Source organism: Myotis myotis, unplaced genomic scaffold (genome assembly GCF_014108235.1).
Source record: "Myotis myotis isolate mMyoMyo1 unplaced genomic scaffold, mMyoMyo1.p scaffold_m19_p_11, whole genome shotgun sequence".
Classification (NCBI taxonomy): Eukaryota; Metazoa; Chordata; class Mammalia; order Chiroptera; family Vespertilionidae; genus Myotis; species Myotis myotis.
Window position 1 is genome coordinate 6,646,818 of NW_023416315.1, and position 27,518 is coordinate 6,674,335.

General features: G+C 45.0%; 1 protein-coding gene across 2 annotated transcripts in view; it reads right to left on the reverse strand.

Annotated features, from left to right (window-relative positions):
* BMPER (BMP binding endothelial regulator) overlaps window positions 1-27,518 on the reverse strand; it is a 206,359-nt gene that overhangs the window by 57,748 nt on the left and 121,093 nt on the right. For both annotated transcript variants that reach the window (XM_036327350.1, XM_036327349.1), the window contains exons 12-13: window positions 10,146-10,475; window positions 2,795-3,131 (exon numbers count right to left, since the gene is read on the reverse strand). In XM_036327350.1, coding sequence (XP_036183243.1) covers window positions 2,795-3,131; window positions 10,146-10,475 — 667 coding nt within the window. The remainder of the gene's footprint in view (window positions 1-2,794; window positions 3,132-10,145; window positions 10,476-27,518) is intronic.

Genomic DNA, 27,518 nt, shown 5'->3' on the forward strand with positions numbered 1-27,518 from the left:
CTCTCCCTGACTCTGGACACCTAGTTGGCCAAGATCCAAGGAGTCATCACTTCACTGCCCTGTTTTCCACATGCAAATCTGTTTTGGTCTAGACGACTAGGCAGATCTGAACTCTTCCTCAAACTTAGAATAACCAAGTTCATTCAAACCCCCACAGGCAGCCAGAGGGATTTGAGATTCCCACCTCTGCCCTATACCACTGTGACTTAGACCAGAACTTGGGAAGTACTCATTGATCTTCGACTAAAGCAAACACCTGGTAAAATCTTGGGTGTCACCAGCTTTCCGATGACTTTGTAGACACTCAAAAACAGAATAACCTATAGGGTATTACTCTGAAATACTCCCTGAAATTTCCTAATTTGGGATATAATGGGGGACTGACTCAAGATGAAATCAGCTGATGAACAGAAAGACGTAGGAGTGTTTACCCTGTACTTTGGGAACCCTTTTCTGTACACCAAGAGATTTGACAAACTCCACATCAAGATCAAGTCTATCCTTGGGAGAAACTAAGATGGCGGCATAGGTAAACACCGGGAAATTGTCGCCTCACACAACAATTGAAAATTACCGCAAAGGACTGAGCAAACATCATCCAGAACAACAGAAAGGCTGGCTGAGTGTAAATTCTACAACTAGAAGGAAAGAAAAGCACGCTGAGAGCCAGAGGCGCTGCGGAGGTGAAGTGCAGAGGTACGGTGGCTCGCGCGCGCGTGAGGAAACGGGGTGGCACCTGAGGACGCGGCTGTCTTTTTGAATCACAAGCTCCCGACTGCTCTGAACTCCGGTTCCGGGAAGTCTCTGGGGACCCAGGACTCATACGGGGAGAAGCTGGTCTGTCCGGCAGCGGGCGAACCTAAAGGCGGCTTTCCCTCAGAGGTGCTTGCAGCAATTAGCGGGTCAATGAGACCCGCGACTCCGGGCGGAGAATCAGCCATAGCTCCTTGATCCGCCCTTGGATTCCCTGAGACCCCGCCCCACCCAGGCTGCGGCAGAGGCTTTTGCATGTGAATGTACCTAACTGCAGCCGAGCCAGGCAGACCCGGAACTTCCAAGAGAAGGCCCAAGGCCCCCCAGCGGCTGTGAGCCTATTCGTGGCTCCTGCTGTGTGGCCTCAGGCAGAAGCTGAATTAGCACCTCCTTAGATCCAGGAGCCACTGTACCCAGTGGTCAGAGGGGGACCATCCAGACTGCAACTCCTCAGATCCATAAGGGACACACTCAGGGAGCAGACTCAGTGAGCACCAAAGCCCCACTGAAGCAAGTCTTGCCCCATAAGGGTGTCTTCAGCACAGAAGTTCTCCCACTTTAGACACAGCTGATTCTCACAGCCAATTGGCCTGGAGGTCAATTCCTCCCAGTGATTCTACAACAACCAAGGCACCAAGAGTGCAACAAGAGTGTGCACCCCAGGTAACTGGGGAGGCTGAGCTACTGGGCCCTACAGGACACCTGGCGCGCAGGGCCACTCTATCAACACAGGGAAGCTGCCAAAATGCGGAAACAAAGAAACAGGTCACAAATGGCAGAAATGGAGGAAAGCAAACGACTGGATATAGAGTTCAAGGCCACGTTTATAAGGTTTTTCAAGAATTTTATGGAAACCGCCGATAAATTTAATGAATCCCTCAATAAGTATAGTGAGACCATGGAGGACATGAAAAAGGACCAACTAGAAATTAAGCATACACTGACTGAAATAAAGAATAATTTACAGAGATCTAGCAGCAGACAAGAGGATCCCAAGAATCAAGTCAAAGATTTGAAATACAAAGAAACAAAAAATACCCAAGCGAAAAAGAAAAAAGAAAAGAGATTCCAAAAATATGAAGATAGTGTAAGGAACCTCTGGGACAACTTCAAGCGTACCGACATCAGAATTATAGGGGTACCAGAAGGAGAGAGAGGGCAAGATATTGAAAACCTTTTTGAAGAAATAATGACAGAAAACTTCCCCTACCTGGTGAAAGAAATGGACTTACAAGTCCAGGAAGCGCAGAGAACCCCAAACAAAAGGAATCCAAAGAGGACCACACCAAGACACATCATAATTAAAATGCCAAGAGCAAAAGATAAAGAGAGAATCTTAAAAGCAGCAAGAGAAAGACAGTCAGTTACCTACAAGGGAGTACCCATACGACTGTCAGCTGATTTCTCAACAGAAACCATGCAGGCCAGAAGAGACTGGCAAGAAATATTCAAAGTGATGAATAGCAAGAACCTGCAACCAAGATTACTTTATCCAGCAAAGCTATCATTCAGAATTGAAGGTCAGATAAAGAGCTTCACGGATAAGAAAAAGCTAAAGGAGTTCATCACCACCAAACCAGCATTATATGAAATGCTGAAAGGTATTCTTTAAGAAGAGGAAGAAGAAAAAGGAACTCTTACCATTTGCCACAGCATGGATGGAACTGGAGAGCGGATAAATACCACATGATCTCACTCATTTGTGGAATATAATGAACAACATAAGCTGATGAACAAGGACTGATCCAGAGACGGAGAGGCATTGATTGGACTGTCGGGACTTGGAGGGAAGGTAGGGGAGGGTGGGGGTAAGGGGAAAAGATCAACCAAAGGACTTATATGCAAGCATATAGGCCTAATCAATGGACATGGACAACGGGGGGGGTGAGGGCATGAGCGGGGGGGGTGGGGTGGGGAGATAGAGGGTAATGTGGGGACAAGGACACATATGTAATATCTTAATCAATAAAAAATATATTAAAAAAAAAAAGTCTATCCTTGGTCTGTAACCCAATCCCATCCCCCAGAGCACTGCACTTACCGGTAGAAAGTAGCATAGTCCACTGTTGAGTGGCAGGTCTGAAACTCCCAGGACTTGAGTTTCTGGCATTCTCGATGGGCTCGGAGCTTTACCTTCACGGTCCCTTGACACAGTTCAGGCACTGGCTTTCTGCGGGGTCTGTTGCAGAACTCATTGGACTCCACCCTCCAGGACTCAGCAAAGTCATCCACATCAAACTTGAAGTTTCCATCTCCACCAATTAAGTCATCACGCTTATGTCCATTGTAGTTGCCACAGAGACCACAAAGTTTGCCCTTGAGATGAGGGGCAGCCATGACTTCTACAAAACTGTCTCCATCCCAGGATATTTCCAAACCTAGAGGGAAAGAAGCAAAGGGGATCAACCACTCTTGAATCCATATCGAGAATTCCCAAGTGCATACATCCTTATACAGCACATATGACCATCCCCTAACAAGGAATACTATGGGTTGGTCCACATTCTTGGTTACCTTTCATCCTTGCAATATTAAATGTCATGTGAAATTACACAAATCAATTATTTGTTAGGACTTAGAATTTTTAAACTATACATGGTTTGCCCTTATAATGATATCTTATGTATCCTGGTTTGACTTGTAAATTACTACTCCTTGACCATGTTATTCTAGGGCAGTGGTTGGCAAACTGCGGCTCGCGAGCCACATGCGGCTCTTTGTCCCCTTGAGTGTGGCTCTTCCACAAAATATCGACTTCTGGGCATGGGCCACGAAGTTTCAATCGCATTGTACGCGTGCCCGCACATGGTATTTTGTGGAAGAGCCACACTCAAGGAGCCAAAGAGCCGCATGTGGCTCGCGAGCCGCAGTTTGCCGACCACAGTTCTAGGGTATATATTTTTGCCCTTTTCCAGAGGAATTGTGTTGGCCCAAGTCATGATTTCACTTGTCTGATTACTCTAATGCAAAAATGCAAAGATGACAAAAAATGATAATTTTAATGTATTTTTTTCTTTATCTCCAAATCCTCCATATGATTACACCAAATACCAAGTGAAAAATTTCAAATTATTTGCTATAGTGGCTGTAGTAAAGCAATAAATGTATAGCTTCTGAATAAATCCTCTTCAAAGGATGGCTTCAGCCCTAGAGGCATTGGGGCTACCAGGCCATAGGCAAAAATTCCCCCTGTGCTGCATAGAATCAACAGGACAGCACAGTCTTTTTTACCATGGAAATAATCTTCACTCCAGAAGGCAGAGAACATAGGTCCCCCTTTTTTGAAAATATGTTTTTATTGATTTTAGGGAAAGAGGAAGGGAGAAGGATAGAGAGGTAAAAACATCTATGAGATAGAAATATCAATCAACTGCTCCCTGCACGCCCTCTACTGAGGATCCAGCCAGCAACCTGGCATGTTACCTGTCTGGGAATCAAACAGGTAACCTCTTGGTTCATGGGTTGACACTCAACTACTGAAACACTGGCCAAACCATAGACTTGGTTTGCTGAACTGACAATCTAAAACACTGAATGGTTTTTCTGAGAACATTCATGTTTCTCCAGAAATGCTTGCCCAAGGCTTCCAGGAGCCACTCCAGCCACTGAAAGGTGGATTTTCTGTGTCACATAGAACATCCAGATTATGCCGTCACAGGTGGTACAGCCACATGTTGCCCTGTTACACACACAGATCAGTGTGACTAGAAGGTAAGGAAGGAATGTCTGCATTCCCATCTTGATCTTGTGTAAGGAGACACTGGCCCCAGAGAAGGGAAAGGCCTCAATGAAAAGCCTTTTGAGGTCCTGGCCAGTGTGGCTCAGTTGGTTGAGTGTCATCCCATGTACAAAAGCTCATCAGTTTGACTCCTGGGCAGGACACGGGCCCAGGCTGTGGGCTCAATACCTGGTAGGGGTGCATGTGGGAGGCAACTAATTGATGTTTCTCTCTCATATTGATGTTTTTCTCTCTCTCCTTCTCCCTTCCTGTCTCTCTAAATATCAACAAAAACTTATTTTTAAAAAGCCTTTTGAGGTTCAATACAAAGTAAATATCAAGCTCTTCTGGTCAAAGAAGGTTTCTTTTGGTCACAAATATGTGTTAGATGTGTTTCCTACTGTTCTCCTGGTAATACCCTGGCAGTGCCTGAGCCCCCAGTGAATGGTTGGGCTAGAAAACCAATGAATGCCAGAGAGCCACCTGGGGCATGACCACCCAGGGAACATCTACAACAGGTCAATGTGCACGTCTGCTCTGGGACTTCTCCTTTTTCACTGCCACTGTCTCCTAAGAGTGACAACCCACACAAAAAAGCTCTTTATAATAGAAAAAAAAGTCTCCCCGTGTGTTTTTTAATCTTACTCTCTTGGGTTTTTTACAAAAACTAGTCTTTCCTTCAACCAGTTCTGAGCATCTGGAAAGAGCAACATGACTCTCTTCCTGAAAGATCCTGCCTGTGCTCTTGGAGTATCAAATGAGGCTGATGAGCAAATGCTCAGAAGATGCCCTGAAGTTGGGGAATAAGGTAGTGATGGGAAAGGAGGCGGAAGGGAAAGGATCTTGCTTGGGTATAAAAATTGGCATAAGGAACATCCAAGTGAGATCAGTAAAACAACAAGAAGTAAGGTTCTAAAGCCAATATTCCCTACGTTTGGACGTGGGCCATGAGGAGAGAAGGCTGGCCAAATAGCATTCCTGTGAGGAGGCCACAGAACCGCCACAAGAAAGAGTTACAGATCTGCTTTAGGGAGAGTTATTGGTAGAATAAACCAGTGGTCTAAAACTGGATATCTCAAGAAATAAACAAAAAAGCCCATATGTAAATCACTATATGGTAAATTAAAGGAATGGATGCATTCTTAGTTCACAACAAATGGTAGAAAAGCTTTTTGGGTTGAGATAAAAGCTGAGTTCAGAAAAGCAGTGAAGTAGAGTTAGGTGAAGAAGCAAGAGAGATGATCCTAAGAAAGTTTCTCTTGGGAGAAATCTGACGAGGAGAAGACAGTGATAGGACAAGGCGAGTAGAGAAGGGACACACTGCTAGAATTCCACATGCTGGGCTGACCTCCCATGTGGATCTCTGAGAAGATGGTGTCAACTCTGACAACCACAACTATCGGATACGCTGATTTATATGTGTACATACCCCATCATCTACCACAGTATCTGGCACGTAGTGTATACTTACTAAATGAATGAATTGCCCTGTAAATTGATATATCATGCGAAGCCAAGGAAATTGTGAATTTCATGCTGGTTAAGGCACTGAAATAACAATTTTGAGAAAAGACAAGCAAACTATAATATGATTTGTAATACACTCTCTACGGTATAGAGGAAACTTGACCTTACAAGCCTGTAGCCAGGCAGCTGCCCAGCAAGAGAAATGAGGGGGGAAATCAGTTTCATCCACACTCTAACTTTTACAGCACAATTCCAAGACTATTCTGTGCTGCAAAATTTTCCAAACTACAAATCTTTTTCCTAGACAGCAGGCAAACACTCTTCTTCCGAGTGCCACAATGATTGAGAATTTCTATCCAAAGAAGCTCCAACATCACTACTGACAATAACATAATAAATTTGAGACTTTGGCAACTAAATTCATGGGAATTCAACTCACAGTGAACAAGGCGGTCATTGTGTTCTTTCTCTGCAATGGACTGGTGGTCTGTGCAGGCCTGGGGAGACCCACTGTGTTCTTAGTAAACTCTTCTTAAAACTCTTACCATCTCACTCATAAAACATGACCCCCAAGGTAAGAGCATACTTTGTAATTCGCTTTCTTTTCCTCCTCTTTTCTTTATTACATTAAAAGGATTTTCATGGGCCAATGCTAGCTTTCATATTCTGAAGGGATATATTATTCAACTACCGATGCCTTTGTCTCTTGCTGTATTGTATACATATGTGTTGGCATGATTTTTTTTTTTACTCTCTACATTAGTAAAATCTATTAAAATAGATTACAGTAGTGACAGGCAAAAAACCCTAACAAGTTGTAATTGAAGAGATTGCTCTTCTAAAAGATATTTTAAATAAGCATCTTAGGAGATGAAATATCATGGAAGTATGGGCTGGGGTTCATCTTTTCTGCAGCTGGGATGAGTTTCCTAATTCTCTTGCTGGAAACCGGGTAGAAACAACTGGCAGAGTCAGAAGGCTGGAGCTGAAGCACATTTCCCATCCAGGGCTGAGCAGTGGCCGCATTCCTTCCGCTGTATGAACGGCCTTCCAACTTTCCCTCCTCACCAGTGCGTGTTTTACTAACTTGTTCTTCATCCTTCAAACATGTGACCTAGTTCCAGGCCCCTAGTTTGGGGGATTTCCTGGGGGCAGATATGGGGAGTTGTTCTTTTATTTCATGGTTGTTTTTGTTTGTTTTGCTTTGTTTTGTTTTTATGTTGTTATTGTTGCTTTTGTTATTCATTAAAGGAGAGAGGAGGTGGGAAATCAACAGACATACCAGAGAGGTGCTTAAAAATGGATGCTTTTCCGTTCAGTTTACATCAAAAGAAAAACAATTAAAATATATATTTTCCAGGTCCAAGTGTAGAACTCTTGATGAACCCGGAAACAAAGTTAAATAAAAAGCCACACTCACATGTGCTAATGCCTTTCAGGTGGGTCTGCTGTAACTCTTTCAGGTAGAGCTGATGACATGAACAGATGGCAGAAAGGAAATATTTTTCAATTATCTGCCAAGTGCCGAGAGTGGGGAAGGGGAAGTGACAGGATGGGCAGTGCTTTCTTAAGCTACCAAGCGTTGCTCAGAGCCCTGTGTATGACCCCGATGTTACCAGGAAAGCAGCTACCACCGAATTCCACCCCAGTGACAGGCCACAGTGCTCCCTGCAGGTGATCCCATCCTGAAATGTTGAGTCCATAAACCACAGAGGCAAAGTCATGCCTCCCATTTCCCCTTCCTCCAGGCGCAGGCTTGATTTAAGCTGTTACTCTAAAGAAAGTACCCTTTGATCATATGAGCTTATGAAACCGGAAAAAAAAAAATGATGGAAGAAGAGCCCTCAAAGGATATTTTAAACAGACAATCGATAGGTGATAAAAACAAAATATCCCTAAGGGGTAGTACAAACTGAGGGTGGTCGACCAGAGTGGAAAAGACTCTTGTCTGGAAATGCAATTGTCCCATTCAAAGGGTAGTGTCAACGCCAGTTGAGTGCCCAGAGGAATACAGCTCTTCCCCAGGAAGCAGAGAGACTGTGAGCTTCACGGCTCCAAGAAACTGTTCAGCTGAGTATGAAGGGAACCACATAAATTACTTGAATCCTCAGATGGAAAAATTAATGAAACTGGCAAACTAAGTTCACGGCCTAGAAGAGTTAGATTCACTAATCAAATGATGGTGCCTATGATGTATTATTATTTTCTTAGCAGCCTCATCCTTGTGCTCATTTTTACAATGTGGACTCCTTACAAAGAGCACACTTATTCCATAAGGTGCCGCCAGCTGGGAACAGAGCGGTGTGGAACCTCCTAGCTGTTAGCAATCTTTGAGCATCCAGGATCCATGGGAGAATTGGGTTGTGGGTGACTAATAATTTCCATATCAGTAGAACCCACTGTGTTCAGCTGGCTGGCGCACAGATAGGCCAGGCGCTTCTCATTAGTGCTGTTTACTCATGTGTCACTGGTGCACATTTTACAGGGACCCACCAACTGCTGCCTCCTTTGAGGGAATGAGCCGAGGCCTCTATCTGAAGAGGGGCCTGTCATTTGCATCCGACAGCAGGTGGCTGTATTTTCTGAGCAGGACTCATCCCTCTAAAGTTGAATGAATGGAGCGCCGCACATCTGCCACACTCAAGGTCAAGCATGGGAATCTTTTCCCCTTTATAGGATGTTGCAGTACATTAACAATGAACGTGCTCTCACTGGAACCATGCTGTCTTCTCTAAATAAAAGCTCTCTGGGCTTCTCCTTGGCTTCCTGCCTTGTTTAGTTAGGCTGGCATTCCATAGGCTAAATCAATTTATCAAACATATATTTGGCTTGAATTGAAACAGTTCACAGGGTTCTGGAGGTAGAGTAGAGCCAAACAGTCTCTATAGCCCCTCAAAAGCGGCTGCCCTGGCCAATGTTTCCCTTGTGGATGCATATTATCTAAAGCAGTGGTTCTCAACCTTCCTGATGCCACGGCCCTTTAATACAGTTCCTCATGTTGTGGTGACCCCCAACCATGAAATTATTTTCGTTGCTACTTCATAACTGTAATGTTGCTACTGTTATGAATCGTCATGTAAATATCTGATATGCTATATGTGTTTTCCGATGGTCACAACCCACAGGTTGAGAACCGCTGAAAGGAACTGGAACCCAATTGATGCTTTCACTTTGTTAAATTCTCATCAATGCAAAAAGCAAGACATACCCTGATTTCCTCAAGAATCACACTTAAACAAATAGCATAGGCCAGGAAATTACGCAAACTAACACCCAATTAACAAACAGTATGAATGAACCAAAGGTAGCCTGAAAGGAACCACATGTGATAAAACAAACCGTGTAAATGAGCTGAACTCATACTTCGGGGCCAATACTGAAGAACCAAATTCTGGTCCTACGATGACTCTCTTAGGCAGCACATCACAGACAAAAATTTGCACCTCATTGAGCCCATAGGAGTAACCTAGCAACGGTGAACCTAGCAACCACTGCTGGAGATGTAGCTAACCCTTTCAATGGAAAGGCAGAGTCCAGTGGGCCTCAGGCAAACAAGGGCTGCTGAGAAAGGGCCTCAGGGTCAGCTCCACATGCCCAAGGCCAGGGGAAGAGCTCTCAGCGAGCCTCCCAAGGGTCCTCCAGCAGGAGCCAATGGTTCCAGCCATCAACCCCGTGAGCATCCTTCCCCAGGGTCCAGAACGGACAGGGCTGCTGGTCACACAACCCTGCCCCGGCACTGCATCTGCACACCCACACACACTGCGGTTTCCTCTGGAGGACTCCCCCTCCTTGGACCCATGCTGACAAGGAAACACTCTCACAGATGTGAAACGGCACACTACTGACTCAGCTGGGAGGGACACTGACAATTCCAAGCTGGCCATCAATGGCCTAAAATTAGCAACAAAACACAAGAAGAGGTTATGTGGGGAGCAGGACTGCTGGTTGTGGAATGAGGATGGAAAGGCCCTGGGTATCCGGGGGTTGCAAGACTGGTGGGACTGGCGTGGGATTGCAAGGCAGAGGGTGTGCCAACGTCTCTGGCTGTTCAGGGGCATCTTCAAGATCTGCTGCCTGCAGCTGGGCCACTTCCCTGCCTCTGGGTTTCCCTGAGCAGAGGGGGAGCAGGTCCTGAGCGCTCAGGCGATGCTGCTGTGCGGGTTGGCGAGGTGGAGGGCCACACACACCCCGTGCTCCGGAAGCCCACCTGCTTTGGTCGTCACTTTCAGGAGGTAGCCGTCCAGGTCGATGTGGAAGTGCGGCGCCCGCCAGGGCAGCGCGATGCGCGAGCCGTTCCAGCGCACGGTCAGGTGCTGCTGGAGGCTCACGGTGCCCGCGCCCAGCACCAGGTCCACCGACTTGGTCCACGAAAAGGAGCGGGTCCTGCGGGCATCGTTCTTCACCAGCACCTGGAAGGGCGAGGCAGGGGAGGAGCAGTCTTTCGTCAAAACGTACTGACACGTCCCCTGAAAGTTAAATGTCCGTCCGTCAAAAGTGTTGTAGTGGGGATCTCCGAATACCGTGCAAACGCCGGGCTCTGCGGATGGGCGAGAGACAAAAGCAGGGTCACAAACCGAGCGCAGGACTCAGGGGAAATGGGGGTGGGGGTCCCTGCAGGAAACCTGGAAGGGGCACCCGCCTGGTAAGGGAGGGCCTTACAGAGATGCTCTAAGCAAAACCAACTTAACACAAAATAAAGTTTGCTGGGTTGGTGGTTTTAAAAGTCTGTGCCAGACCTCATAGGACATGGAATGTTCCTGGTGCTTCTTATTTGTAACACTTCTGCATTTTTAAAGCATCTCTGTTTTGGAGCCTTGATATGCATCCGTGTTCTTAATGTAAGGGAGGGAGGAATGGAACTAAGATAATTTTGTAAATAGAACTGGACTAATTTTATAACCCATATAAACAAGAACAAACATAAATAAATAAGAGGCAGCAAAATAAATGACAATATACCAACACAGTGTTATCTCCATCTAACTAATTAAAAAAATTGTAAACATGATAGTCTAAATGTTACTTGTGGTTTTAAACTAAAGCAGTATATTCAACATATATATTTACTAAAGACAAATAAATAGAATTGCCAGATACATGCTCAATACCGCAAGGAACCAGGTTCTGATAAAGTTAAGAGTCTCTATGTGTTTTATAGAAATACAAGGTTCCTATACTTTGATCTGAGTTAGATTAAAAACACTAAGTCATAAAACCCATCATTTAGTAAATTTAACTAATTCCAATGAATTCACCACTTCCAAATACCTTTCATTCAAATACTTACAAGACCCAAGGAGAGTTTGACATTTTTGAGCATCTCAAAGATTTTTTATAGAAAATTAAATATTTATTTTTTTTAAAACAAAATTTGACATTGATCTGTTCTCCATCTAAAGCTATTTTATCTGTTTTGAAGGAGGCTTGTACAATAAAGAAATGAGGAATTCATTGAGAGATATTAGCCCAAATGATGAAAGAACTATAACAAAAGGTACAATTTCCAGCCAACACCAGAACAGGTCAAAAATTTGTAAACATGATAGTCTAAATGTTACTCGTGGTAACATTATGTCATATGAGAATATGACATAAGCAATTGTTCTGAATACCTAAAAGTCAAGACAGAGGCAGATGAGTCAACAGATCCCATAGGACCCATGGGACTCGCGGCTAACATTTGCTTTTCATGTCTAAAGTGTTTGGAGACTACGTTTGTTTTATGTTGTGATATGTCATTTCCAATGGCAATGTTATGTTACTCCATATAAATTATATGTATTTGGAATTTGGTAGATTCATTGTTCTAAGTTTTCCTTATCAATAGTTGATAGAAACTCAAAAAGAGAGTTTGGGGCATGTACAATAATTTCGGTGAACAAATATTTAGAGGTCTGTGTAGAAGACTATTTAGGGAGGCGGGTAAAAGAAGGGGGAGGAGAGGCAGGCTCTACAAGGTCAGCAGCAACATTTGAATTCACCTTCCATTTCTGTTTCTTTCTTACCCTTTTCTTGGTGGTTTTCTCCATTTGACTCCAATTTTGCTCATTTATTGCTATGCCTTTACCTCACCCCCACCTTTCTGATTCTATATCCCCCCTCAACTAGTGTTCTCACCAATCTAATCACCCCATACAGCAATTTTTCAATCCTTTCTCCTTGTGATTACTTTAGAAATTGTCTTATCACACACTTCCCTCACCCTCTAACTAACAGTCTCTCCCTGGCATAAACATGGTGCTTTCTGGTTAACAGGGAGCAAGGCAGTTCTCCTGGGGACTCCAAGTGACATCAGGATAATTATAATTCACAGTTGATATTACCGTGTGCCACACAAGGGCCTGACCACCCGATGAACCAAACTCAAGAGAACGGCTTCTTTCAAGTTCTTAACTCCATACTTAGCAAGAAAACCCGAAACTCATCAAGGCTTTTGAGCTTGTAACGGATGGATCTCAGCTTGGAAAGGCCAGCGCATTACTGGATTCAAAATTATCCTTCAGAGAAATCCTCTCTCAGCTGTGCGCAGGCTCAGGGAACACCCGCCCTCTACCCAGAGTTCGCAGCGTCATCTTCTCCTGAACAGGAAGCAACCACAGCTTCTCCTGGTGTCCCGACAACAGTTGAGCAGCAAAATGATCATTAACAAAAACAGTGACCGCTGCCATTTTCTGAGAATTCTGTACATGCCCTATGTTCTCTATGCCTGCTGATCATGAATACACTACAGGAAAGAAGTATTTAGATGGTCTCCTAACATTAAAACATCAGCTGAGCACTTGGTAGCAAATCCATAAAGTGAATTATCTGGTCATTAAAAAGTGTGTAAATAATGTTCATGACTGAAAAAATGCTTATCACATAGTAAGTGGAAAGTGTTCTTTATTTTTAACATAGTTCTATATTTTTAAAAAATATATATTTTTATTCATTTCAGAGAGGAAGGGGGGGAGGGGGAGGGAGAGAGAGAGAGAGAGACAGAGAGAGAGAGACAGAGAGAGAGAGAGAAACATCGATGATGAAAGAAAATCATTGATTGGCTGTCCTCTGCATGCCCTATATTGGGGATTGAGCCTGCAACCTGGGAATACGCCTTTACTGGAAATCAAACCATGACCTCCTGGTTCATAGGTTAATGCTGAAACTACTGAGCCACGTCGGCTGGGCCAAAGTTCTACCTTGACTGTCTTAGAATAAATACAGAAACACACACACTAAAATTGTGAACAGCGGTTATTTCTTGGTGACAGTATCATGAGTGATACTTTTTCTTTCTTCCTTATGCCTTTCTAATTTTGTTTTAGTTGTTATATATTTTTTAAAGAGTCAAAATATGGGTACCTATAGATAAGGCCAATTATGTGACAAAGCAAATCCTCAAAAAAGAAACAGAAAATATACTGTGTTGAGTGGCGCTGGGAGAGCTTGAGCTGACTCAGAGCCGGGCAGAGAGCGATGAGGACATGGGAGACTGGCAAGGGAGGCCATGAGTGAGCAGGGCTGTCAGGAAAGCGATTTTTTAAGAGGCCCTAACTTGAGGAAGAGAAGGGTTTGGAGATCAGGATGATTTTTCTGGGTAACAGCAATATGGAAGGGGCCAACAAAATGTCATGACCGCAAAGATGCCTGAGAATTATGTGTTGCATTTGGGGACATTTGTAGCATGAGCTAAAATAATTTGGAAGCCTTGGCCCTCTTTCCTGGCACCTCACGGTCCCTCTGCCAGGTCCTGCAGGGACAGTAGACACGTACACTGAAGAGTGACTGAAAGTGAGAACTCCAGGGTTGCACAAGTCTGCCCGGCTGAGAAGGAATAAGGCTATGGAGGCTCTTCGGGACACACACGTACATTGTATTCTCATCGAGTTTTCTTCCAGCAGACACAGTGGAATGAGCTGCAATCCAGGGTGTCCAAATGTCTGGTCACACTTTCTGGAGAGCTCGGGGTGATAGTTGGAGCTAAATAAGCAGACTCTCCTACAACTAACCTCGAGAATGTGTAAGTCAGAAGAAGAGGAAAATGCGAGTTTACCCTTGGTGGTACTTATTTTTTTTTTAAGTCAAATCATCAGATGTTGTTTTTATTTGTTTGTCTTCAATATATGTAAACAAGGGTCTAGGCAAAGGGGAAAAAAGATTAGAAGCATATAAATCTGAATATGAACAGTGTCATTTTTTCTCTTAGGTTATGGAATTATGGGTGACATTTATTTTCCTTTCTCACTTATGTGTATTTTGATTATTTTATACATTTACATTCATGATTTAAAATGACTATGTACACTTTTGGAATAAGAATATTTGCTTTAAAAAATTAAAAACATTAGATTAAAACATATTACTTTGCTGTTAGATACTTTAATAAGATTGCTATGAGAATTAAGAAATCAACTACTTCTGAAAACATCATTCCAATGCTTTGCTTTAACGTCATCAAGTACATTTATTTCTGTCCTGGGCATATTTATTCTAATGAAATGCCTTCCGAGAGTAGTGATTATTCTCAAAACATCCATCAAAGAAAATTAAGGGGAAATTATACAACTCCATGATATGGAGGAAGAAAATAAGAGAAACTGAGTAGACTCCAAACCTCTTCCCCCAAAACACATAAAAAACAAACAAACAAACAAACAAACAAAATAACAGAAAAGCATAAGGAAGAAAAAAAACCTATCACTCATGGTTCTGCCATCAAGAAATAACCACTGTTTATAATTGGGGGCGGGGGAGGGGGGAGTGTGTGTTTGTGTATTTTAACATAGTTAAGAATATCCTGTACTCAAAATTTTACTTCCTCTTCACTGAACATGTCACAAGATTTCCCCAGTCATTAAAATCACTTTGAAAACATAGAAAGTGATTTTCATTGTCCGTCCATTACTTCTGCAAAGAGAAAATTCTCTCCAACTCATCCTATCACACACCACCACGGATCAGTACATTTCCAGAGAAGTGTTCTAACCACAAGAAAATCTATCAAATTAAAAATAAAAATAAAATAAAAAAAGAAAGGCTTTCAGCTTTCCTCACACAAATTGCAGGGACACTGGCCGTGTCGGACTCCAGGGTCCCTGGGTCATGCAGGGGCTCCTGGGAAGCCCAGATGGGGAAGAGTTGTCACAATGATGTTAAGTTTGAGTCAAGGACCAGGAAAGGGTGGGATAGGAAACACTGATCTTAACACAGACCCCATGTTATGGGTCTCGGCTCCTCCTAAACAGGCTGTGTGTGACCTGGACTTTTCTATGCTCTGGACTAGCTCAGGTGTCACCTGGGGACCGGAGGGCAAACAGATGCCCCGCCAAGGATCATGTGCATCCCTACAAGTTTTACATCCTTGACTTCTTACAAGAACTTAATTTAACTTTACTGTGTGAATGTGGCAAGAAAGGGATTGTGGCTCTCTTTCCACCAATCTATAATCCACCAGGTAGAGTTACACATCTACATATAAAATCTAATTTTTTAAAAAGCCGAAACTAATATTTAGTAGGTAACCTGAAACCAATATTTAAAGAAAGAGTCAAGTAGGGATATTGTTAAGAATGTTAATGTCTTTTTACATATTTTCTAGAACCCCAGATACTCACCAACTTCAAACAGAAGAGCAAAGGAAAGCATTCCTACCTTCAAGATCTAATCTAAGATAAATCTAACCCCTAAAGCCACGGCTGACATCCTAGGCCTCCCAACTGAGTGCCCCCCTTCCCCATCTCCCTCCTTCGCTCTGTAGTGGCCCATGTCTGCCGCACACTTGACACTACCCAGCACAGAGTCCTTTAGTTTCCAGCTGCAACTTCATGAATGCCCCACTTTCCTTCCCTCCAAATCTCTAAGTGGGACTGACGCATGGCTCTGAGGCTCTGGGATGGTCATAATTTCAAATACTCTACCCTAGAGACACATATGTTTTTCAGTTTGGGGGTTGAAAATATGGCCACCAAATCCATAGCATGATTATGATCATCAATTTCTACCCTAGCTTATAGTTATAATGACTTAAACTCTATATAAATCAGATCTGATGTATATTTTATGTAATTTCTCCGTGGCTGGCATGCTGCCCTGTTGCCCTGTATATTGGAGTTCTCTCCTCTCTCTCTCTCTCTCTCTCTCTGATTCCTCTTTGCACTACTCACAGCAATACCTGGTACAATACATACTAGGTATCAATAAATAATAGCTGAATGTATGAGCTAATTAATTAAATAATATATTTTAATGGAAAAAAAAATAAACTGCCCCCACTGAACTTCCTAAAATAGGTAAGTATTAATGACTAGCATATAGGATTTTGCTTAATTAATTAATCGATTGATTAACTGACCAATGCTTTCAGGACAAGGACTTAAGGCTGCAACTGGAATGAAGGATGCTGACCAGCTGACCTGGAAATGGGGAGATGGTCCTGGATCATCCAAGCCAAAGCAGTGCTATCATGGGGTTTTTACAGGTGCAAGAGGAAGGCAGGCGAGTGTCATGCGAGGTAGCGTGAGGAGGACTCAACTCGCCATGGCTGGCTTTGGAGATGGAAGGAGACCTCAAATTAAGACATGCGGGCAGCCCCTAGAAGCTAGACAGGGAAGAAACAGATTCTGCCCAGCAGCCTCCAGAAGATGGCAGCCCTGCCAACACTTTGACTTTGGCCCATTCAGATCCATTTCAGACTCCTAGCCTCCAGAACTTGTAAGATAATAAAGATAATAGGTGTGTATTGTTTCAGCCGCCTAGTTTGTGGTACTTTATTACGGCAGCAATAGGAAACTAATAAACTTCGCGAAAACCAAGGCAACTAGTCTAAAGTGACTAGTTTATGCCGGGTACCATCGCCACCATCTCTAATCCTCACTGCTTTTCTACACGTTGTATATTATTACCCTAATTTTTTAGTTGTGAATTTGGAGAGGTTGCCATGATGCCCATGGTCACTTGGCCAATAGCAGTCAAGGCAGAGTCTAACCTGGTCTCTTCCCTACCATGACCTGACGCTTCCAATACCACAGCATCTTGTGCAGCTGTTGTTAACTAGTTGAGATCACAGAGCTCTTTGGGGGTCTGAAGAAGTGTGTGGACACTTCCCTACAAATGCACAAGTATGTCTGCTCAAATGTAGAGCTTCATAGACACCCTGTCCTGAGACTGATCAGTAACCTCCTGAGAGCATGAACTTCAGTTACAGCATGTCTATCTAGAAGTTAATTAGAGACGATATTCCATGGTTTTCATATTTAATATACTTATAGTTCATCTACCCAGCTACAGTAGATGTTCCTAAACTCAGGGTCTGCATCAGCTTCTTATCCGTGCCCTTTAGGGCACCTTCCAGAATGCTGGAAACTCACTAAGTGTTAATACAAACTTGCTCTAGAACATGCATTTTTGCCACTCATCATCATCCAAGCTCTGACCTTAAACTAGAAATTGCCATGTATCAATGAAGAGACATGTGTACCTCAGCCGAAGAGATGAGCTTCACACCTCCACCACATTGGAGCTCTGCAAACACGCCCTGCTTTGAAAAGGGCCCTGGGTTTGAATCCCAGTCTTACTGCGTAATGAATACAAAACCAGGACCGACTACCTACAAACCTCAGTTTGTTCACTTATAATATGGGTCTAAGAACAACTACTGGAAGGGTGGTTATAATGATAAGGGTAGCACTGCCAGAATGCCGAGAACATAATAGATGCTCAGGGAAAAGTCATTGTTAGATTTATTCTTATAAACTCTATGCAAATCCAGCAAATAGATATCTGCCGCTGGCTAAAATAAGGCTGGGAAAGTACATGTAAACATAGATTTGTTGACATTTTGAGTCCATATATAAGATGCGGAGTGGGGGCTAGAATGGAGTGAGCCTTCTAGGCCAAAAGAAGACTGTGAATAAGTCTCAGACACAGAAAAGCTCGCAACTAGCCCAAGGAGACCCAGAGAGCAATCTGACTGGAGTGGGGAGTTGCTTCAGAGATGTGAGAACCCGCGCTGTCTAAATAAATGGGCCTGAGATTAATTGCCAGCCGAGAAGTTTAAATATATTCCAAAGGACCAACAGTTCTTAACGTGTTTCCTCTGAGACATCAATCCTGCCCGTGGCTCTGCCAAAATAAGTAGAAATAAACAAAAGCTCTGGAGCTCCAACACGTCCAAGGCTCCCTCCTCTCCACCACCCTCCTGAAAGTTTACCCCGCTCGCCGCAATAAAGGCTCTGAGAATTCTCTAGCAAGAAAACGTATTTCGGTTTACTTGACCCAGCACTTCCCGAATGTATTTAATCACAGAGTCTTGTTTTGAAAACATTACTCATGACTATCCCTCAGCACCAGCGTTTTATAAAACAAACGCTGGGAGACTGTGCGAGGGACCAGTGCAGGAAGCTGGTGCCGGGTCTCAGGGAAGCCAAGTTTGGGTTCTGACAGGCTCTGCAGAAGGGAAGGGTTGTTGGAGAAAAAGCAGAAATTAGTTGCTGGCGGTAGGAAGAAGGTGTGACTGCCGTGGAAATGGGAAGAAAACGATTTATTAGAAAAACAAGACAAAGAGCCGATCCACAGACTTGATGACTGATTAGCAACATGGGAGAGAAATGCCAAAAGTATGAGAAATAACACAGAGGCTCACAACCTGTGCAGCTGGGATAATGGGGGTGCCAGGACCCAGTCAATAGACAGGAATTGGAAACAGCCATTCAACCCTTCATCCAACTCCCCACACAGAACAGTTGGAGAATCAAGGTAGCAATGGTGAATACAGTCCAAATGCAGTACTCAAAGAAGAATGTGGTCTCCAAAATTATTAAGCGCTGACATCTGCCGAAATAGCATCTTATCAAGAAGTCATATCTTAGGGACCTCGAAGTTTAGATCATCTGAACCCTGAAGGAGAGAGTACCTATGGGAGGGATGCTGGGGAGGCAGAGCTGGGAGCTTATAGGATGAAAGGGCGAAAAATCAAAGCAGGAGATGTGAGCACCAAGAAGAGAAAGAAAGGACAGTGCGGAGACATGGAGTATTGCTGGGGCCCCTGGTAAGGAGAACGAGTGATAACATCCATGAATCTGAACTTCACACCAGAGGGAACTGTGGAGTGTCACTCAGGAGTCAGTTCTCCAAACTCCCAGGGAAGGTTAGAACTCGAGTGTTGTAACCCAAGAGCCTGAAGAGGTTAAGTGACCTCATGAGCATCGATAGCTTTAAAAGGTGAGCAAATACAACTGCTTTCAAATAGTCTCCAGTCATGGAGAGAGAAAAGACATTGGCAAACTTCATATATCTTTGAAGGCAGACCTTCAAAACGAATAAAAGTGCAGTCCATGGAGGACATAGAACAGTGCTTGAAGGTGTGGGCTCCGGAGTCTCCTGGGCCAGGAGATTGCCTGGTTTAATTTCTCAGACCTCAGACCCTCCTTTGTACGATGGGGATAACAATAGTTTGTACTTCATGGATCACCGTGGGGAGTAACTGACAGATGCACAGAGAGTGTTTATCACATGGCCTGACACAGACCTCCCAGTCATAAATCTGTGCTGGCACTAGGAGCAATGGCGTGCCAGCAGAAGTAGCAATTGTTGTGCTAAGCTTTGCTCGTAGATGTGACCTCCAGAGAAGAATAAACCTGCCTCAGCCCAGCATACAGTCAAGGGCAATTATTATACACTAGAGGCCTGTTGCACGAAGAGATTCGTGCAATATGCCTTCCCTTCCCCTGGCTGCCGGCACCAGTTTTCCTCCAGCACCCGGGACCTAGGCCGCCACTCCGGCCAGAGCCTTCAGTCTTCGCTCCGCCACTATGCACCTACATATGCAAATTAACCGCCATCTTTGTTGGGTTAATTTGCATAATCTGATTGGCTGGTGAGCATAGCGGAGGGACGGTCAATTTACATGTATGTCTATTATTAGGTAAGATAATATGGGGATGTATTTCCCACACAATGTGCTTCTCAGTGTCAGAGTTTGGGATTTGTGTCCTTACTGTATGTTCTCTCTTCACTGTACTAGTATTTTAGGTGGAACTTGCTTCAGGGGTTTTAGTCACCAGCTCTTTCAGTCAAAACTGGGTTCCTGCCCAAACCGGTTTGGCTCAGTGGATAGACTGTCAGCCTGTGGACTAAAAGGTCCCAGGTTCAATTCCAGTCAAGGGCATATACCTTGGTTGCAGGTACATCCCCAGTAGGAGGTGTGCAGGAAGCAGCTGATCGACGTTTCTAACTCTCTATCCCTCTCTCTTCCTCTCTGTAAAAAAATCAATAAAATATATTAAAAAAACAAAACAAAACTGGGTTCCTGAGTCTTTCTTAAGATTCAAGATAGCGGCCTTGCCCAAAATGCACCAGGTATCTAATAATGAATTTATAGATCTCTTTATGTACAAAAATTAGGCAAGAAAATCACTTGTATTTGAAAGATTTGATAATGGCCCATCTACTGTATACGAAAAAATAACTTTCCCAAGCAGAGGTCTGAATAAATACTAACCTAAGCAGGTAAAATAAAAACAGCAGATTCTTATCCCAGTATGCCCAGTTAATTCTACAGTGAATGTGAGCCTCCCTGTCCTCATCTAGGAAGTGGGAGGGTTGACTCATTAAAGTCTGTTCATTCATACACTCCCATGGTGCTAAATGCTGATGAACTTGAGTGACATAACAACTTTGCTTTTTCTCATTCCTGATGGAAATTACACACAATTAATTTCAGTTTAAAACTGTGTATATTTTAATGTTGTAAATAAAAAGACTGGAGGAGATCATCACTTATCACTGGAAATGTCTCACCCTGAGTTACCAGGAGAGAAAAAAAACCTGGAAAAATGAGTGGACATGGACAACCAAGCCAGTTCGACATGTGGGTAAGTGCCCAGGAGACCAACCATCACTGCTCTACACGTGAACTTGAGAAGGTGGAGGTGTCACTGGGCAGATGACAGCCTGGGCACTGTAGTAGGGAAACTTTTCCTAATGTCCTTCTCCTGTCTCCCATCCTCACCAGTCCTGAAGCCCCGCAGACCTTGTCTTTCCTTCCTAACTGCAACTGTCATCACACTGAACACAATGACCTAGAAGTCAGTGGGAGGAAGTCCAGCCCAGGCCCTGGGGCCAGACTTCCTTATGGGAATCCAGGCTCCACACTCGCCTTGGGCATCCCTCTGAACCACTAAGCTTCCTCGACCATAAGATGGCTGAGGGAATTAAGGAGGATCAAATGAGATAGTCCATGTCAGGGTCCCGACATGTAGCAGATGCTGAGTAAATATTACCTCCTGCTGCTGCTGCTACTGCTGTTATTGCCATTGTTGTTATTTGATGAAAATGATGATGACTGTTAACTAAACAGTCAGAACTGATGGAGTACTATCACACTGTGGGGACCAACAGTAGGCGGTGGATAGAAGATGACCATTGCCCCACCAGTATGGCTCAGTTGGTTGAGGGTCAGCCTATGGACCAGGAGGTTGCCAGTTCTATTTCTGGTCAGGAACATGCCCAGGTTTCAAGTTTGATCCCCAGTAAGGGACATATAGGAGGCAGCCGATCCGATCGATGTTTCTCTCTCATCAATGTTCTCTCCCTCTCTCTCCCCCTCTCCCTCTCCCCCCCCCCTCTGAATCAATAAAAACATTTATTATCAAAAATGATGACCCTTAATTACTTGAGGCTCCTCCTTCAACTTTGCACCAATTCACAGCCCCAGAAAATTTAAAGTAAAAATATCCCTTAGGACAGAACAGCGTATAAAACAAACAGATTTCCTCCTCTTCCCTCCAATGGTCCTGCCCATGTGGGGTTTCCTAGCCGCCACATGTGGGACAGTTGGGTTTCATTTGCCACCCTGTCTGCTGGTTGGGCCTCAGGAGCAGTGACAACCCCAGCCCCAGGTGCTCATGCAGAAAGTTCAGTGGCCACTGAGCTTAACACCTCCTTGGCAGGGCTGGGGTCCACACCACACATGTTTATTCTACAAGCATCTTGAGCTCCGGTTTCAAATTTCCTTGCTTCCCTGAGTTAAGGACAGACTCTTGGTGTTAAGGGACCTGGAGCTGCTTACAGTCTCGGAGGCCAGAAACCATGCTCACACACAGAATGACTAATTTGCAGAACTTCTGTCAGGGGAGATTTCTCATAAAATGGGCCCCAAGGTCGCTGTTTCATTAAATTGTTGTTGCAATCCCCCTCCTGCAGCTACTCTTTAATTGGTGATAGCGGCAGCCGTGCCAGAGGCTTCAGTAAGATGTGCCAAAACCAGCCAGGGCGCTTCCAGGTGGGTGCGTGGAGCAGGCGGGGGCCCTCCGCACAGCAAGCTCACTGGACTGCACACAGCTGGAAACTAACCCTTGGGGGGTTTAAGGAGGTCACCTGGCAACTGTGAGCCTCTTTGCACCCCGAGTTGCTGGAATCTGATATTTCCTGTTACTTGTGGGACGTGTTGTTGAGGTTAGTTCAATTAAACGCACATCTGTGCTCAGTGTAGCCCTGCCCACCCCCGTGTTATGTAACCGTGAACTTTCCTTTTGGGTTGGGAGTCTAATGGTTGGGACTATTACAGCTACAGGCACAGCTTCATGCACCTAGGAGACCTGGGGCTGGGCATCCATGGTGGGTGTCATTGGCTGCCTCTGGTCTTGTAGATGGTTGAGATTAAATTCTTTCTCATTCTCTCTCTCCCTCCCCTCCATCATCTCTCTCTCTCTCTCTCTCTCTCTCTCTCTCTCTCTCTCTCTCCACCCACCCACACACACACACACACACACACACGCACGCACACCTCTCTTATCAGTGAAAAGTTTGCTTCTAAGTATAATTTCTATGTCTGAAAACAGATATCCTGCCAGCAAAGAATTTATCTGCTTCAGGTCTCTGTTGGGTGGTCGGGTCAAGATTCCACCCAGTTTGCCGACACACAGTAAGATAATCCTATCTAATAAAAGACAAAAAGGGTAATTAACTGTACCTCCGATACGCTTCCCATTGGCTAATCAGGGCAATATGCAAATTAACGTCCAAGAAAGATGGCGGCCGGCAGCCACGCAGCTGAAGCGAGCAGGAAGCTTGCTTGCTCCAGTGATGGAGGAAGCCAAGGTTCCCGGCCTGCCGCGGCCCGGCTCTGAGCTCTGGAAGCAACAATGTTCCAATTATAGAAGCTAAACAATCCCCAGGTACCTGCTTTCAGCCGGCCAGGACTTCAGAGCTGGGAGCGCCCATGATGGCAACAATGTTTCAATTATAGAAGATAAATAAATCCCAGAATAAAAAAAGAGAAAAAGACAAAAAGGAGAAGCTGGGAGCTTCAGTTGCCTGGCAGCCTAAAAACGGCCCTCAGCCCCTCACCCAGACTGGCCAGGCACCCCAGTGGGGACCCCCACCCTAAAGGGGGTGTGGCCAGCCTGAAAACAGCCATCAGCCCCTCATCCAGGCTGGCCAGGCACCCCAGTGGGGACCCCCACCCTGAAGGGGGTGTGACCAGCTGCAAACAGCCATCAGCCCCTCACCCAGGCTGGTCAGGCACCCAAGCAGGACCCCCACCCTGATCCGGGACACCCTTCAGGGCAAACCAGCTGGTCCCCACCCATGCACCAGGCCTCTAACGTATATAGTAAAAGGGTAATATGCAAACTGACCCTAGCAGCAGAAAGACTGGGAATGACTGGTCACTATGACACACACTGACCACCAGGGGGCAGACGCTCAATGCAGGAGCTGCCCTCTGGTGGTCAGTGTGCTCTCACATGGGAGGAGCTCTGCTCAGCCACAAGCCAGGCTGACGGCTGCCAGCACAGCGGTGGTGGTGGGAGCCTCTCCTGCCTCCTCAGCAGCGCTAAGGATGTCTGACTGCAGCTTAGGTCTGCTCCCCGCTGGCAAGTGGACATCCTCCAAGGGCTGCCAGGCTGCCAGAGGGATGTCTGATTGCCATCTTAGGCCCAATCCCCTGGGGAGCAGGCCTAAGCCAGCAAGTGGTCATCCCCTGAGGGGTCCCAGACTGCGAGAGGGCACAGGCTGGGCTGAGGGACCCATCCCCCCACCCCAAGTACACAAATTTTTGTGCACTGGGCCTCTAGTCTCACATAAACCAAGAGCTAGAGGCACAAGGGACAGTGGCCTTTGTGGCACCTCACCCTCAGTCCCATGACTCGGGTCCAGGCACAGCGGGACTCACTTTTGGCTACAGCTCATACGTTGGCAAGAAACAGCACATGTACAAAAGCGTCCTAAAGTTTGCTCAGCTCATTTTCAGTATTTTATTTTTAATAAATCATCCAAACCCATGGTAACTCTTTTGCGTTGGGAAAGGAGAAAGGGAGAATTCCTGTGTTAGTAGAATCCAACGATGCTTTTCATATTTCCTTTGGGTCTGATTTTAAGAGGACTCTTTTTTTGTTGTTTTTAAATAGCATCATCATTGCCCTCTCAGACCAATCCTACAAAGCCTACCCTAATCTGGGGAGGTCAACCAGTTAGTGCCTCAGTTGCAGCTTCCTACCTACTGAATTCTAAGTTAACCACTACCTTTGACTATTGCAGAGAGAAGCTTGTGAAATGTTCTACCTCGACTTCCTGTCCCCTTTCCTGTTCCTTTCAGAGGCTTGAACAGCGCCCAGCACTAGCAAGACAGGCCGGCGCAGCCAGAGGGCGGGAATAGGAATTCTGTGGGGTTTTAAACAGTGCAATGTCACCCCTGCTGACAGCAGGTGCCTGACACACCTCTACCTAGTGCAGATAATCCAGTACTGAGGCTATGCCATAATCCATCTCACTTAAGCATGTGCATATATGGATCGTTTATCCCGCCTCTGCCTAAGAAAGGATTGCACGTAGTTGACAGGCGTGCGGACTAGATGATTCGCAACACTGAGGGCAGATGTAGACCCTGAAGCCAGGAGGAAGCTCACTGGTCAAAACTGCATGCCACTGGGGGCAGGCTGCAAATTAATGTCTAGCTTCCTTGCAACTAGATGGTGACGTTGTTCCCACGGTGTAATTATGCCTTTATAGTTTTTCCTAGGGTGAGGCAATGAAACTCCAGAACATGTCAATTGCATCCGGAGGCTTCTGGTCTGTCCCGGCTCACACTGGCAGGACACCCTCGCCTCACTCGCTGATCTCACGTAATCACTGCGAGTTGAGAGGGAGTTACTGTTGCTAGTATGGCAGGTGTTTCTTTCCACACTCACCTCTGCTGTTACCCGTTTGGAATATCAATGGCTCTCAGCCAGGGGCGATGTTGCTCCCTAGGGGACCTTTGGCAACATCTGGGGATGCTGTTGATTGTCACAGCATTGGGGACAGGACTGCTCCCACATCTTGTTGGTAGAGACCAGAGTTGCTGCTGAACATCCTACAAGGCACAGGCCAGGCCCACAACTGAGAAGTATCTGGCCGACCTATCAGGAATAGCGAGGTTGAAAATCCTGTAGTAGCTAATGGGGTACGTATACATGTGATTTTGTTGGAATAAAACCATTTTCTGGTTTCAGAAAACACTAGCCTTAGTTTTCACTTCAGCCTCTAGGGCGTTTGCTCTAGAAACCCACATATCAGAGGAGCTTTCCAAACGGATGGAGGAGGAAAAAAGCCTGAAGGTTTCTTCTGGACCCTGGTTATAATGACAAACGAATTTCAAAACAGGAGGCCTCTGGCCACAGCTGGAGGACACCAGAACAAGTCCACCTGGATGCGCTCGTGCTTACAAAAGGTGGGAGTCACCCGCCTCTTAACGCCATCTGAGCAAGTAAACTTCGCCCAATAGGATGTGTTTTGCAGCCCTGGTGGGAGAACTGCTGGACAGCAAGAGAGTAAACAGATGGAAGCGCCGAAGGAAGCTGAGAAATAGGCATCTGATGATGTCATAGAGAGCTGGACCGAGAACCACATGCCTCCCGCCCCCCCCCACCCCCCCCCCTCCCCCAGCACTGCCCTGCCGGATGCAGGTGCACGGAGTTCATGTCTCCCGGGTGCCCTCCAGCTGGGTGGCTTTCCCTCGTGCCAACTGCCTCTCTCAGGGACAGAGGTCATGGGCTCCTTCACAGGCTTCACGCAATATTTAACACGACTGCTTGGAACCTTGGTTTGATTTTGTCATGCCCATCCTTCTAGTTCTCTCCTTTCTTTTATTCTGATAAGTCACACAGATCCTAAATATAGAAAGGCTAACCCAGCTAAATATGGAAAGGTTAACGCATCACGGATAAAGCAGTAATGAGATGCAGCTTTTCTCTAGCTCTCCCAGTAATCACTACCCTGACTCTTGTAGGATAAAGCCGGGTTATTCCATACCCTGGCTGTTACAGACCGGCCATGTGTTTTTGCTAAGTGGTGCGATGGGCATATGCAACCTATCTGCGCTCACGCAAACTGAAAGGTTCGCTAGAAAAATCCGAGGGGCTCCTTTGAAGTCCGCCTCGCCTTCAACTAGGAGATTCTCTCTAGGGAAATGCAAACAACGCATTGACATGGATACGGAGAAAACCATCCGCTTAGACTCCACTCTGCTCACCCAGAAAGGACCTGAGCTGGAGGCAGCCCCCAAACCACCTGTAAACAAAGTTCCCTCAGAGGGCTCCTGGGGGGAGGGTGAAGTATAATAGCTTCCACATGTGTTAAGAAATTAACTGGTGTGCTAATCTTAGCTAATTCTTTCTGCATTAATTTTGGGGATCTATTAGTCATATTTTGTTGGCCTCCTTTGAGTTATTTTATGTACTTTTAAAAAAATGTTATTTTGTTAAATCTATAATTTAATGTTCATTGATTCAATCAGTACTTTTATCCAATGTATAATGCATAAGTATTTAATAGCTCTCCATCTCAAAACTCCATGACATGTGTATATATATGTATATATTACATATAATATACTATGATATTGAAAAGTCTCTGTATCTATTGTCCAAAATATTTTAGACAAGTGGAATAAACAAACCTGTTCCCACATGAAAACTGCTTTCAGCCATCCACAGAGCCCATTTCTCTCAGCCCGACCGGCTCATAAAATACTTTCTAATAGATGTCATGGCTTTGTTAATTCTGCTTTTCATACTTGGAAACTAATTTGATGGTGACATGACTAATTCTCCTCTTTCAATGAAACCCTTCAGAGAGCTGTCTCAACTCCGTATGAATTTGAGGAAGACACTAAATTTGCTAATAGATCCAGGCAGCTGTCTGCACGTGGGGAGGACATCAGACCGTTGCTAAGTTTGGTCTGTGCGGTTAGTAATGCAGCCTTAGATGGTGCTGAGAATGGGCCATGTTAGAATTCAGTTAAAAATACCAGGAAGGCCTGGCTGGCATGGCTCAGTGGTTGAGCATCGACCTATGAACCAGGAGCTCACAGGTTGGATTCCTAGTTAAGGCACAGGCCCAGGTTTCGGGCTTGATCCCCAATAGGGGGTGTGCAGGAGGCAGCCAATCAGCGATTCTCTCTCATCATTGATGTTTTTATCTCTCTTTCCCTCTCCCTTCCTATCTGAAATTATTTTTTAAAAAAATACTAGGATGGCCAAACCATCACCAGACCAGAGGCCTCTTGTTTTATCCTTGGATGTGCCCAGGTGAAACGGTGAAGAGCTGAGCGTGGGGGTGAGGG